Genomic DNA, 13,911 nt, shown 5'->3' with positions numbered 1-13,911 from the left:
GAAAATAAAAACATGGCAATACATTTTCTCTATTTTTATTCTCTTTTAGTTAGAAGCTTAGAAAGTTAAAATGAATGTAATGATTGATCCTATATGTTATGTACATGAATTTTAATAGATGTATATAGTTTTATATTTTGATGTATATGATTTTTAGTTGCTTACGCCAGATTGCTTTATGTTGATGAATTCATAAAAACTCTAGTTGATTTATTTAAAGATTAAAATTGGCAATTCTTTCAAAAGTAGATCTTGGGGTGTTACAATAATGGTAAAATAAGAGTTTTAATTCTTAGCTTCATACAAAGATTTAGCACACATAGGTTAAAAAAAAAAATAAGACATTGAAATTTTTATATAAAAACCTAAAAATATGAAAATACAGGGCTTCACCCAGTTGAAATAGTCCACTATATAAATGAGAGTACAAAAATGTGATGTTCTCTTCACTTATGAAGATGGGATTGCAAAGTTTAAACTACTAGCTTGACTTCTTATGGCTATAATAGAGAATATTTGAGTAGTGAAAGTTGATCATGGTGATCCCTTGATGAAAGTTGGGTGATATGGTGATATGCAAATCATAGTCAGAAAATAATGATCAAGTGATAGAAGTTAGGAGGTTGTGATCAGGTGATAGTAGCCATGAAAAGGCAATCAAATAGTGGAGGATGGCAGACTATGATTAGATGATAACAACCTGATAATAGTGGTTGAGCAATGGTGATTGCTGACGATGAGCATTAACATTGGTTGTTGAAAATGGCTCACGACTTCTTCAAGTTTACAAGCTCTCTTAAATTTTGGGTCAAGGTTCTCCTCATATAGATAATTATGGTGGGGGTGGGGGATATATATTGGTTTTGGAAGTGGTATTTTAGTAATTATAGCCAAGATCCCAAAACACTCCATCAGCAACTCATATTAATTCCCTTGATCTTAAAATATTCTTTCAAAATTTAAGTTCTGTAATGGTCTTCGTATGGAGTGATCATGGGTACTCTTTGTATTCTCATCATCAAAATGCTCATTTTGAGTACAAACACATACTATTTGAAGATCATTTTGGTCTTTCATTTTAATTTCATGAAGTTTCTAACTATATTTTAAATGCTTAAGATTCTTTTGGGCTCAAATGAAGGCATTTTTTCATGTTTCTAGACTTATCTCGTCAAAACATTTATGTTGACTATAAGTTTGTTGAAATCGGAGTTAAGATGATTTAGAATTTAATTTTAAAAAAATTCAATTCAAATAATGTATGAGATTCTTACTTGAATTAACAAATTTTCTAATGACATTAATTAAAAATATATTAATTTTTTATTTGATAAGAAAAAAATGTTATAGCTCAAACTTTATTTTAAAATATTATCAAACTAGGTAAGTGGATAGCGTTATTGTGTACAGGTAAAAATATTACATTTGTTCTTACACATAAATACATTGATATATAGTCCATTTGTGATGGATTTTTATTATATTATTTTCAAAAAGCTATGTTAATCTTTCTAGGATACAAACTTCTTATTGTTTTTTAAGAAATTCAATAGATGAGATGCAACTTCTTATAATGTTTCCCTAATAAAAAAGATTATAATGATATATATATGTTAGAGTATGGTGGCAATATGAAATTTGTTTTTTTTTTTTTTTTTTAAAGAGAAATTTTAATACTCAACAGCTTTTGAAATATATATTTTCTTATCAGTAGTCTTGCAACTATGTGATACCTTTTCTTTAATGTTTGATCAAGCCCATCCACATGGTTAAGCAGATTTGATTTATTCAAACTTATCCAATTTCTTTAGAAATAAATTCCTACATCAAAGGTTGCTCAGCTAAGTATCCCAAGGAAGTGATTATTCTACACTGTAGATCAAGTCAATCTAACATACCAACTAACTCAAATTCATCTGAGAAACATGTCAAATACTAATAAGATTTGAGCTGTACAAATAGCTCACTCAACTAAAAATCAAAATCATCCATCCAAATCAATTTCACTCGAAAAAAATATAAGAGTTAGGTCAACTTATACCAGTCCACCAAGGCCAATATATCGTAGAGGGCTAGCTCTTACTTGTTGTAAGTTAGCATGTCAAAGAGGCCTACTATCATCTAGAATGGCATGTTAGAATGACCACCTATCTATGATTTTAAGATGTGATGTATCATACCTTGTAGTCATCACCTTTTGTATAATCTATGACACTAGGAAGATACATAAAGCATGGGAAGATCATTTTTTAGTGGTATCTCAAGGACCTGTAAAAGATAGGGGAAGTGATTATAGTAAAAGGCTCGATTAGGAGCAAACCTTCTGAGAGTTGTTTCTCCAGCTGTTCTTCCTTCTCCTTTTTACTAATTTTCTTTTTTCCTTGACACTTGTCACCATCCCTCTCCTACTCCCAATTATTATTATACTCAAATAATTAGTAAATCATTATAGTGTACATAAATGAAGACTGCCAAAGCACACTATATCATATTTTTCATAGAGATAGTGCATGAAGTTTCATTGGAGAAGTTGAAAATCCCTTCTCATACCAGTATACAGATCTAATTGAGCTTATTGAACACCTCAAGAGCTTCAATGATGTCATGGCATGAACTCTTGTATATGGCAACCTATGTTACCACATCTTTGCCACCACCCTTAAGGATGTTGTAGTAGGGTGTTTTGTAAAGCTTGTGCTAGACAACACCATGTCCTCCAATATATTGTGATGGCAATTCATGGAAGAATTTAGTGTTTTTGAAGCTAGTGTTAAAGTTGGTTCAAACCCTCCTATATATTAGATAGGGGAGAGGCTATATATATAATCAAGCTTTTTTGGAAGTTTCCATCTCAAAGCCAGCATAACCAATACGACTTTCACTCTAGGACTTTGTGACTCCCTTTTCAAGCATTATTTAATCAAAGAAGAACCTGACAACATCGAATATATGTTGGAGAAAAACTTTTATTTTATGGATTTTCATGAGTGGTTCTCTTATGACCCAATGAGAGAGTCTTCAAATAAGAATGACCAACATGGCTAACCAAACAAGAGAGATTGGAGATTGCCTTAGGCTCGACCCTATGCGACATCATACATAACACACATCGATCTTTAAGAATATTGAGGATGTCATCCAAATAAAGTTTGTCCTTCTAAATTTTGAGAATATCCCCATTGTAATTCTTAGTATACTTCTTTGAAAGGCTCAACTGAGAAACCCTAAGGAGTAAGTCTTTTAAGGGATAATTCTTCTTCTTCTTCTTCTCCGTCTTCTTCTTCCTTCATATTGTTCTTCTTCTTCTTCCTTAACTTCAATCACTATTTCCCACCAACTATATGCCAACTATTGTTGTTGTTCTTCTTCCTTAGAAAGACCACAAGTAGAAAAGCGATAAATATTGCTTTGCTTTGATGCCATCAAGCATCTTGAGAGATACCATCTTGTCTATAAAGCTTCAACTATTTGATTCTTGAGGTTGGCATACTAGCTCATCACCACTTTTTTGGGCAGAGTTAAAGAGGGGCCTGTGAGGGCATAGCGCCATCCCCCGACCCTCCTAAAAATAAATATAATTCTTTTTTTATTTTTTATACTATTATTTAATTTTTATTAAAATAGAATAATACTTTATCATTTTAATATTTTTATTCATACTCTCATACATCAAACTTTAGAATGAAATAAATTAGATTTAGATATTATAATTAAATTTTATAGCAAAAAAATAAAAAATAAAAATTTCAGAATCTATTTTAAGATCAATGTATGCCATTTAAATTAAAAGAGTTTTTTGTGCTATGATTATTATAAATCAACAACTAATTAAATGCAATTAAATAACATTGGAAGAATGATATTTTAATCATGTATATTGATAAGGAAATATTTGATTGTTTTAATAATAAAATAACCATTCACTCTTTTAGAATATGAAGAGTATGCATTATAATCTATAAGTTTTATTATAATTTTATTTTAAAAATTTCTAAAATAACAAATTTAAATAAAAAATTATTTAAAGCTCTCAATGTACGTTGATCTCAAACACAAATAAAAAAAATTAAGGGAATATCTAAAAAATCATGTCCCCACTAAAAAAATTTCTTTCTCTGCCAGTAACCACTTCCACTCTTTAGTTTTCCCTAGGGGTGTCAATTTCGGGTCACGGGTCGGGTTCGGGTCGAACCCGAACTGACCCGAGTTCAAACGGGTCAACCCTAACCCGACCCGGGTAGAGAAACGGGTCGAAAAATCGAACCAGGACCCGACCCTTGAGTAACTTGAGCATTCTTTGTGACCTTCCCTAACCACTTATGCCATGCTTTCTACTTTAGTTAACTATTTGTGTTTAAAAGATCAAAAGAGGCTAACACAATCAAGACAAATCCTCACCCCATCAACTTGAAAAGTGATTTGATCTCTACAACCAACAAGTGTGTTGAATATGCACTGTATGATTTCATTTACAATTAATTATTTTTGCATGATCCAAAATTTCACCTAATTCTATATGTATTTTGTTGCAATATTCAAGTTTTAAAAACTTTTCAGATACGCATTTAGAAACTTCAAAAGTTAATTAAATGATTTTTTTTTTTTTTTTTTATAAGCATAACAACCATTATACTAACATATATGACAGTATTATCAGGGTTAAATATTAGTCTAAAAAAACTTATCTAATGAGGTCTCAGTTTTAAATGTCTTAGGATTTATTTAGAATGACTACAATTAAAGTTGACTGTAAAATTGCTATAAGAAAAATAACATTTTAAAAGTTGTAAAAAAGGCTGCTTTCTAATATATAAATTATTTAAAAGCAGTAAAAAGCAATAGTCAAACAAAAACAATAGCTCTTATTTGCAAAGCAAAATAATAAGAAAGTTTTCTCAAATAAAATTTTAGTTATATTTGTATTTATTTTTAAATTTAATTATATTTAATAATCTATTATACTGAGGTCTAAGGAATACTATGTGATATGTAAATTAAATATTTATATATAGTTTTTTATTTAAAATATAATTTTATAAATAAATCAAATTCATAATATTGACTTTTAGTTTTAAAAAATTATTTCCGTAAGGTTAACAAGTTTTTCCCAAAAAAAAAAAAAAGGGTTCACAAGTGGTTCGTCCGGCTCGTTTGCTATTTCCTACTCGACCGTTTCGTTTCCCGTTTCACACGCTTTTAAGTGGGAGTTCTTTTGTATGAAGTAAAGGATTCTGCATCTCGAACGTAATAACGCGTTTCTCAGCCTTTTCGCTACTGCGCCCTCCCCCAATCTCTTTCCACCATCCAATCTTAACGGAATTCAGTGAGGACTGCCCAATAATAGTCCGCACCAGAGGAAACTGTTCCTCGGCTGCCAACATTAATGAAGCGATGAATTTATGAAGGATTCCTTTCCACGACCCTTCTCTCTGTCAACATCGATGGGAAAACTCCGATCACTTTTCAAGCTGCGTCGGAAGTCGAAATCACCGGCCACAGCCAGCGGCGCCAAATCAGAATCTCCGCCACTGGAGTCGATGTATGTGGATACAACGGCAGAGCAAATGGACGAACTTGAACGTGTCTTCAGAAAGTTTGATTCCAATGGTGATGGTAAGATATCATCGTCTGAGTTGAGAGTAATCTTCGAGAGCCTAGGGCAACCTTTGGCGGAGGAGGAGCTACTGCGGATGATGGGTGAAGCGGATGCGGACGGAGATGGCTTCGTCAGCCTGAAAGAATTCATCGATCTGAACACCAAAATGGTTGATCCATCGACGGCGCTCGAGGACCTTCGGCAAGCTTTCTCAGTATTCGATCGCGATCGTAACGGTGTAATCTCGGCGGAGGAGTTGGCTCTCGTGATGCGTGACCTCGGCGAGGTGGTGTCTTTGGCGCAGTGCCGAAAGATGATCGACGGCGTCGATCAGGACGGTGATGGCCTCGTTAACTTTGAGGAGTTTAAGGTCATGATGTCTAAGTCCTTTCTCGCACCGGACATTACAAGGATCGATTGAGCCAATCTTGGAGATTCTCTCTCGGTAAGTGATTGTCACGAGTGGGGTGATTTGTTAATGTTTTTGATATCTAATTTTTTTCGTTTCACTGCAGAGAAATTGTCTATTAATGACGGATTTTTCCGTAAAAAATTGGCAAAAAATTGGCTTTGTTTGGGACAGCTTTCCTATTACTTCTTAAAGTAGCTTCCTAGTACAAAAATGAGGATGGCTTCGTCAGCCTAAAGGAATTCGTCAATTTGAACACTAAAATGGTCAATCCATCGACAACACTCGAGAACCACCTTCTTCTGGTTTTCTTAGTATTCAAATTTGGATCATACTGGGGCGAATTATTACGTCCGGTCACCGGACGTCCGGACACCCAATTTAGACGCGTCACGTCACCCGAATACACTGAATCCTGATGTATTTTGGTGACGTGGCGCGTCTGGATTGGTGTTCGGACTAATCCAGACACTGAACGTAATAATTTTCCCAGTGACAGGGTGTATTTGGCGCAGTGTCGGAAGATAATTGATGGCGTTGATCAGGACGGTGACAGTCACGTTAACTTTGAGGAGTTTATGCAATCATCATATGGAGTTTTACCTTAGCATTTAATATATATTTCAAATGTTTAGATTTCTTTTTTTATGGAAAAATGTTTGTATTAGTTGTCAATATATTTATTGTGTGTTTGAAGCATTTACGATAGTTAAAAAATAAAGAATTTATCATCTTTTCTTTTCTTTCAATTTTTACTCCAATCTTATATGACAGTGTATATGTTTTAGGTAGAAAAGAGTGAACTTAATTTTCAACTTGATATCAACATCGAGTATCAATATTAGTGATGTCATGCATCTGTGTTAGTATTGATTTCATTCATCAAAATTCATTTATAATTGTCAGAAGTTCAATCCATAAATCAGCCTATTTTTATACTTCTCACTAAAAAAAATTAAAATATAATATACAAAATCTAAACCTTAATTCAGAGTAGCCTCACTGAACTGGATCCTATCTCTTTCCTAAAAAAATATTAAAAAATCATAAAGTAGGCTAATAGCTCAATAGTTTACCAAAACCTAGGACTGCAATCAATGCAAGAAAGTAGAAACAACACGCGTGTAATCATTCAATCTAGATTAGTATAACCATGTAACAATAGGACCATGTGCTCATTAATATGAATGGTATCAATTCATATTAGTAAGTGTAAATACAAGCAATGTAACTTAGAAATCAATTATCTGTGGCCATATGAATGATCAATATATTTTGTCATTATATACCCATGTTAAATACAATGCAGTAGTATATCACTATGATTGTCATATCAAGCAAGCGTTCTAATATATTCTATGCATGTCGTATAGTAACAATGCATGTATATCATATTCTATATCAAATGTAATCTATAATGTATTTCATAGGTATTATAAATAATTGCATCATATATCCTCGTATTTGTTTATTAGTCTTGCTATATAACTCTTTCAGTCATGTTCTATATAATGTTTATATCAGATCATATCATATTATATTATTTATATAATTGTCATATCATGCTCTAAATTTTAGATATGAAATCCTAGCATGTATGCAACTCATGTTATAAACAAAGTAGGATATCTGATTATTTATGATATTTTTTTTGTATTAAGTCTTGTATCAAATTTCTATAGGATAATTTTAAAAATTGATGTGTTAATTTTTTTATGATAGTTATTTTACTTATTATATATAATATTCTTATATCCAGTAAATATCTTCATTCTTCTAAACTTTTTTTGTAAAATTAATTCACTTAATTTCTTCTAAACTTCATAGAAATATCACGCTTCAATTTTTTTGAGATATATTCCAAATCAAAATTATGTTAGGAATATCTTATAATGGCCCTAAAATTTGCCATATGTTAATTTTATATAAATTTTATGTTATTGATTAAATATAAATATCAAGGTTTTGAAACCGTACCAGACAATAAACAGGAAGAAGGAGAGGTTCACGATTCGACCGGTCGAACCAGATGATGTAATAAATAATAATATTATAAAATTTATAAAATGAATAAGACGTTTTCCTCTAATAACTTCACTCTACATTCCATTTTCATATTAAACTAATTAATCAAATAACATAAATATTACATCAATTAAATTTATAAAACATAAAAAAAAAAACGCACAATATAAATGTGACATCAAATAAGTCAATAAAATAATAAAATATAAACAAATATTTCATAAATAAATAAATAAATAACCAAATAAGAATTTTTTTATAAATGCATACCTTTTGTCAAGTGTTGGATGTTGAGGAATGCAGATCATATTCAGTTCTCTTTTTCTAAAATGTATAAAAGAAATTTTTAAGATCATATAGTTTATATCTCTAATTAGTAAAGCTAAAATATCTGAAAATGAGCACATATTTTGAAATAAATAAGCAAAATATTATAGTAAAATTGTGACACTTTATACTAATTGATAAAAAACACATATATATAGTTAATAATATTTCTCTTTCTTAGTTTAATAATTTTAATAATTCTACAAAAGGAAAATCATATATGTCCTAATTTTCTTGGTGAAATATATCCTCATAAGTTGAGTTTACATGTTCCACTTCATCAAAATCTGCAACCACAAATGCACATAAATCATTGAAGTAAATTATGTCATCTCCATCTCCTTCATTCTCTAGTTCACCTTCACCAATAAATTAAAAAATATTAAATAAGATTATAATTTTCTAATTTATTTAAATGATATGTTCAAATTTCACTAGCTTATTAAGTGTAAGCTGAGTGGATTCTATATTTTCTTCTTTAACAACAGGTATTGCAGCCTCTTCATATATCTTGGTTTCCAACTACTCTAAGTCAATATAATCAGGTAATTCCTCATCAAGCACTCAAAAACTTATTATTTCAACACAAGTATAGTCTAGAGGATCATAACTTCTTTTTTTAGTTGAAACCTAAGAATGAAATAATAATTTTAGTGACATTTGTACATATATATATAATATTATATATTGACACACAAATTATGTTATAAAAAAATTATACCTATTTTTTAAATTTAGATTATATCGAACATAAATGAGGTCGTTCAAGCATTGATGCTCTAAATGATTACGACTTTTTAATTGAATTTGTTAAAAAACACTTCAATTTCTTTCGTAACCTGATGATGATGATGTTTGACTTAAAATTCTTACAGCTACTTTCCACAAGTTTGGAGCATTTGATTCAAATATCTTCCACCATTTATTTACATAATGTGATATTAGAGAACTTAGGAAATAAGCATATATGTTATAAAAATGTATAAACATTGATAATGAAAATATAAGTATCAGGTTGCATTTTCTTTCCCATCGTTAGAGTAATTGATTTTCCATAACTTTGTAAGCTATCTCAGAATAATCTTACCTCATTCATTGCAAGTGTGGGCTTATGACAAATGTTCTTATTGTCAAGTAGTTCAACAATATCGTGCATAACCTCTGGCTTGTGATAACAATTCTCATTATCATACTAAAATTGAGAATTCAAAAAGTATGCTGCAGCATGGATGCCCTGCCTCAATTGAGTATATCATATTCTTTTGATTATACTAGTGAATGACTTATATAATCTTTTAACATATCTAAACATAGTTTTGATTGCCTTATGTGCCCTATACATTCCATCATATATATATCCAAGTGAATGTTTCTCATATGAGTCTATAATACGCAACAACCTGATCAAAGAACCTGCTAGCTTTGAAATTGTTAAACAATCATTTCAAAACTTCAAATATATGATTATTGCAGCTGCTTCTTTCCCCTTGCAGGTCTTTAATATCTTTGAATATGCATAAAACTTGCTAGTAATTAATGCTTATAGATCATGTTTGTGGTCACAAATACTCTTCAATATTATGAAAGTTGTTGCAAATTGTGTAGCTCATGGACGTACAATCTCCTTCCACCTTAGCCTTTTCCTAAGCCAAATAAGTACATAAATATGATTATAAGCAAAAATCGTCACCTTAGATGCTTTCCTAGCCAAGTCCTCTATAAGAGGCATGTTGCCCAAGTCTTTCAAAATCAAATTCAAATAATGTGCAACACAAGATGACCAATAGATATTATTGAATCTTTCATGTAAGAGCTCGCATGCTTTCTTATAATTAGCAGCATTATCAGTGATAAACTGAACAACATTTTCTTTCCCTACCCACTCAACAACCTCAGTAAATAAGGAACACAAATTTGTAGCATCTTTAATGAAATCTTACGCATCCACTGATTTCAAAAAAGAAACAACACGGGGACAATAAATCATAAAATTTATTAATATTCTACTCATGCCCTATGTCCATCCATCTGCCATGAGAGTACAACCTATGTCCTTCCAAGTATTTCTATTGCTATCAATGAGTAACCTAAACTCCTTTTTATAATCATTTAGTAGGTTAACCCTTATGTTGTGGTAAGAGGGGAGCTTGTAATCAAAACCTATAGCAGTTATAACATCCACAACTTTCTGTGAATATGGTGAGTTTAAGGCATTAAAATGGATACAACAATCGAAAAATCATCTTGCTACAACTATGTCTACACGGTGAATTGCTTCTTTAGATGTCAAGATACTTCTAATTGAAGGTTGGAAACTTGATTTTGTTCTTGGAGCAAAGAAAGTGTCAATCGCAGCAAGCTTTCTTTTCCCATTTACAAGTTCTGATATATTTACTTTAGATGATTATGATTTAAGTAAAGAAGAAGAATCCATTCCTTCGTCTACTTCATCATCTATTGAAAAAGGTATACTGTCTAACTCCTCATGTACTTGTTGTTTTCTTTTTGAAATCTCATTTAAGTTATCCTGCATTTGAAATCGAACATCATGTGGAACCTTCTTGCAGGCTGCTATATTGCCCTTAACTCTTGCTAGATGTTGTTTCAATCTATTTATTCCTCCTCCTTTGTATGTTATACCACAATGCAAACATTTGAATTGTCTCTTCCCACCCTATCCTTTCATCTCAATGAAATGATTTCACACAATATCGACGTTCTCACGCACACTACAACTGGAAGCTGCACTCTGAGTTCCAGATGCTTTCATTCTCATATGATCAACTAAATAGAATCAACAACATTTTATGTTCATATGAATTATGAATTTAAATGCAAATATATACTCCTTCATTTATTTTCAAATAGTTTAAATAGATGATACAAAATATACACTTTTACTAAACATCTAAATATTAAGAAAACTAAAGGATCTTAAGGCTTGTCATTCAAATAAGATGATGAATCTAAGGTTATAAAGCTAATATGATAATCATAACATGATAAATGTTAGAGATAACAAATATAAGAAATTTGGCAGTTGGCATTATACTAGTAATGTCATGAATATTAAAAATATTACAAAATATAAAAAACAAAATCGATGGCTTACCTAGAGCTCGAAGACGGCAAATTGGATTTTTGTAGTGTTGCTTGGGAAGAAACCTTCTATAATACGATTTGAATTTTTGTAGTGTTGCTTTGTTTTGCCATAAGCATTCCAAAATTTGTCTTCCATATACAATTTGTTTTAATGAAAGACTAATTACTACATATTCAACAAAAAATTAAATACCAACAGGGATTTATAGGAATAGAAGCATATATTTAAATAAAAAGAAAAAAATTTTAATTAATCTTTAAAGACATGCCAACATGGATTCAAAACCTTGAATAAAAGTATAAAACTACAATCTGACACTGATATGCCAAGCACAAAAACATTCAAAACGAATGTTTAAGAATGGCCAAAGTTAGTATGATACAAGAAAATATCAATTTCTATGCACAGCCCGAATTTTACAAAAATTTAATTAAGATGCACTTCTTCAAATTTAGAATAGAAGCAAGGCTTTGTGTGACTTTTGACCTACAGAAAAATAACACATCAATATTTTCAGCATGTTTACTAGAACGCTCTTCTTGTTAAGAAACTTAAGATAATATAATATTAATCATCCTGCTATAAAAATAAATGATTCCATTTTAAAGTAACTTGGATTTTATTGAGCAGTAATCCTCTTGAACTTTTTGATAAAGATCCTAAATACTGCAAATAAGAGCTTTTTGATGCTCACAAAAATTATGTATCATGATCAAACAAGCACAAAAACATAAAGAACCTTGTGCCCTAAAGTAAATGTGCATGGTTGAAAATTAAACATACTAAAATACAAAGTTATATCTCACGGTAAGTCATGTGCTGCGGCTGGGAGGTCGGAGGAGTGTGCCGGCTTGAGGCGTAGAACTGTAGAAGATACGAAATAGTGAAATACTCGCAGCTTACAAATAGGGCAGCCAGAATAGCGATAAAAAAATCCCCACACACGCGTCTGCTCGTGGATGGACGGCTGGGATTAGCAAATTTTAGAACCGTCCGGTTCTTCAAAAGCCGCCCGGTTTGGCGGTTCCCGTTCAACCGGGTTTTGTACCGGTTTTTAGCCGGTTCCAAAGACAGCCAATTCTAGCATCAAACCGAACCACCCGTCAAACTGGTTCGCGGTTGAACCGGCCGGTCCGGTCCGATTTTGAAAACCTTGATAAATATCATAAATTGTTTTTAAATTTTTATCACATGGCTTATAACAAATGTTTTATTTTTTATTTTTTAATATATATATTAATTAAAAATTATATAATTTATTGAGATTTAAATATAATAAATTATCAAATTATTCTTTAAATCAATCTAATTATAATTAAATTTTATTACTGTAGAGAGAGAAGCTGGAGAGTGTGAGTGTGCTTTTTAATAAGGCTTAGATCAATTTGAATATGCAGAGCACTACATTATCGATCCCCATGACAACAATCGAATCAAAATTTGTAGAGCTTTTCTCTCTTAAGCCCAATCGGTGCTTGCAAGCTTAGGCTTGGGGGGGATGACAAACTTATAATCAAAAGTGTAGAGATTTTGTAGATATGTCGGTGGTCCAAGGGGGCAGCGCCCCCTCGAAGGGTTCGATTTTTTATTTTAAGAATATTTTGAATTCTCTTTATTATTTCTCTTTGTGTTTGATTCAATGTTCCCTAACAATAACAATTCTACACAATGTGTTTAATTATGCTAGGGGCAATTATAATAAAGACTAAAAATAAGATGACAAGGGACAAACTGCATGTAAAATCATATAATAATTTTTTTAGGTAGATCCGCTCCTGGTTGAGGCCATCTCCAACAGAATGCTAAACGATCGTTTGCCGTCCCCCGCCAGCTCTACCCGATTGCAAATTTTAATGATGAACAATGCGACGCCAATTTTATCATTGCACTGTTTACAAATGTAATTTTCTTTTTTTAGAAAAGTTCTAAAAATGAATAAATATAAATATATGATTAAAAATAAATATAATAAAAAATGAGAAAAAATTCAAACAAAATATTCGTTTTTGATGTTAAAAAATGAAGTTCGATTGAAGATGAGCACTATTTGGTGTGTCTATTACTATAATTGAAAGTGAAAAATGAGTTTCTCTAATGGAGATGGTCTAAGTTTTGATATCGAACATAAATAAATTTGGATCCGTCACATAATAAATTTCAAATAAAATTAAATTACAAATGTGGCCAAATATGTAGCGCATTGATTATCAAATGAAACTAAAAGATAATAATCTACATTTATAAATAAGTTGTCCAAAGTAATTCATTCACCAAGTTCCCAAAATTATTAATTTGTTTTTAAAGGGGGATCTACCTGCTATCTGTGGACGCCAGATGAAGCTTTATGTCCGGAGACTAATGAGGTGTAACCACTTCAGCGATACCGAGTTGCGATAATGAAGAGATGACATGACTCATTCTTATTTACCTCCGAACCCAAAATATACGGTT

The 13,911-nt window shown here is 31.3% G+C and overlaps 1 protein-coding gene across 1 annotated transcript; it reads left to right on the top strand.

Moving 5' to 3' along the window:
- The first annotated feature begins 5,299 nt into the window (after positions 1-5,299).
- On the top strand, positions 5,300-6,017 carry LOC110092625 (probable calcium-binding protein CML10). The gene has a single exon (XM_028696217.1). It carries the CDS (start codon positions 5,400-5,402, stop codon positions 6,015-6,017), a length of 618 nt encoding a protein of 205 aa, XP_028552050.1. The 5' UTR covers positions 5,300-5,399.
- Positions 6,018-13,911: the final 7,894 nt, after the last annotated feature.

The sequence above is a fragment of the Dendrobium catenatum genome, unplaced genomic scaffold (genome assembly GCF_001605985.2).
Source record: "Dendrobium catenatum unplaced genomic scaffold, ASM160598v2 fragScaff_scaffold_716, whole genome shotgun sequence".
Lineage (NCBI taxonomy): Eukaryota > Viridiplantae > Streptophyta > Magnoliopsida > Asparagales > Orchidaceae > Dendrobium > Dendrobium catenatum.
The sequence above is the reverse complement of the archived record's forward strand: the minus strand, read 5'-3'. Positions and strand labels throughout refer to the sequence as shown.

Excerpts from the sequence above, each read along its gene's own strand:
- LOC110092625 (XM_028696217.1), top strand. The coding sequence starts at position 5,400 with ATGAAGGATTCCTTTCCACGACCCTTCTCTCTGTCAACATCGATGGGA.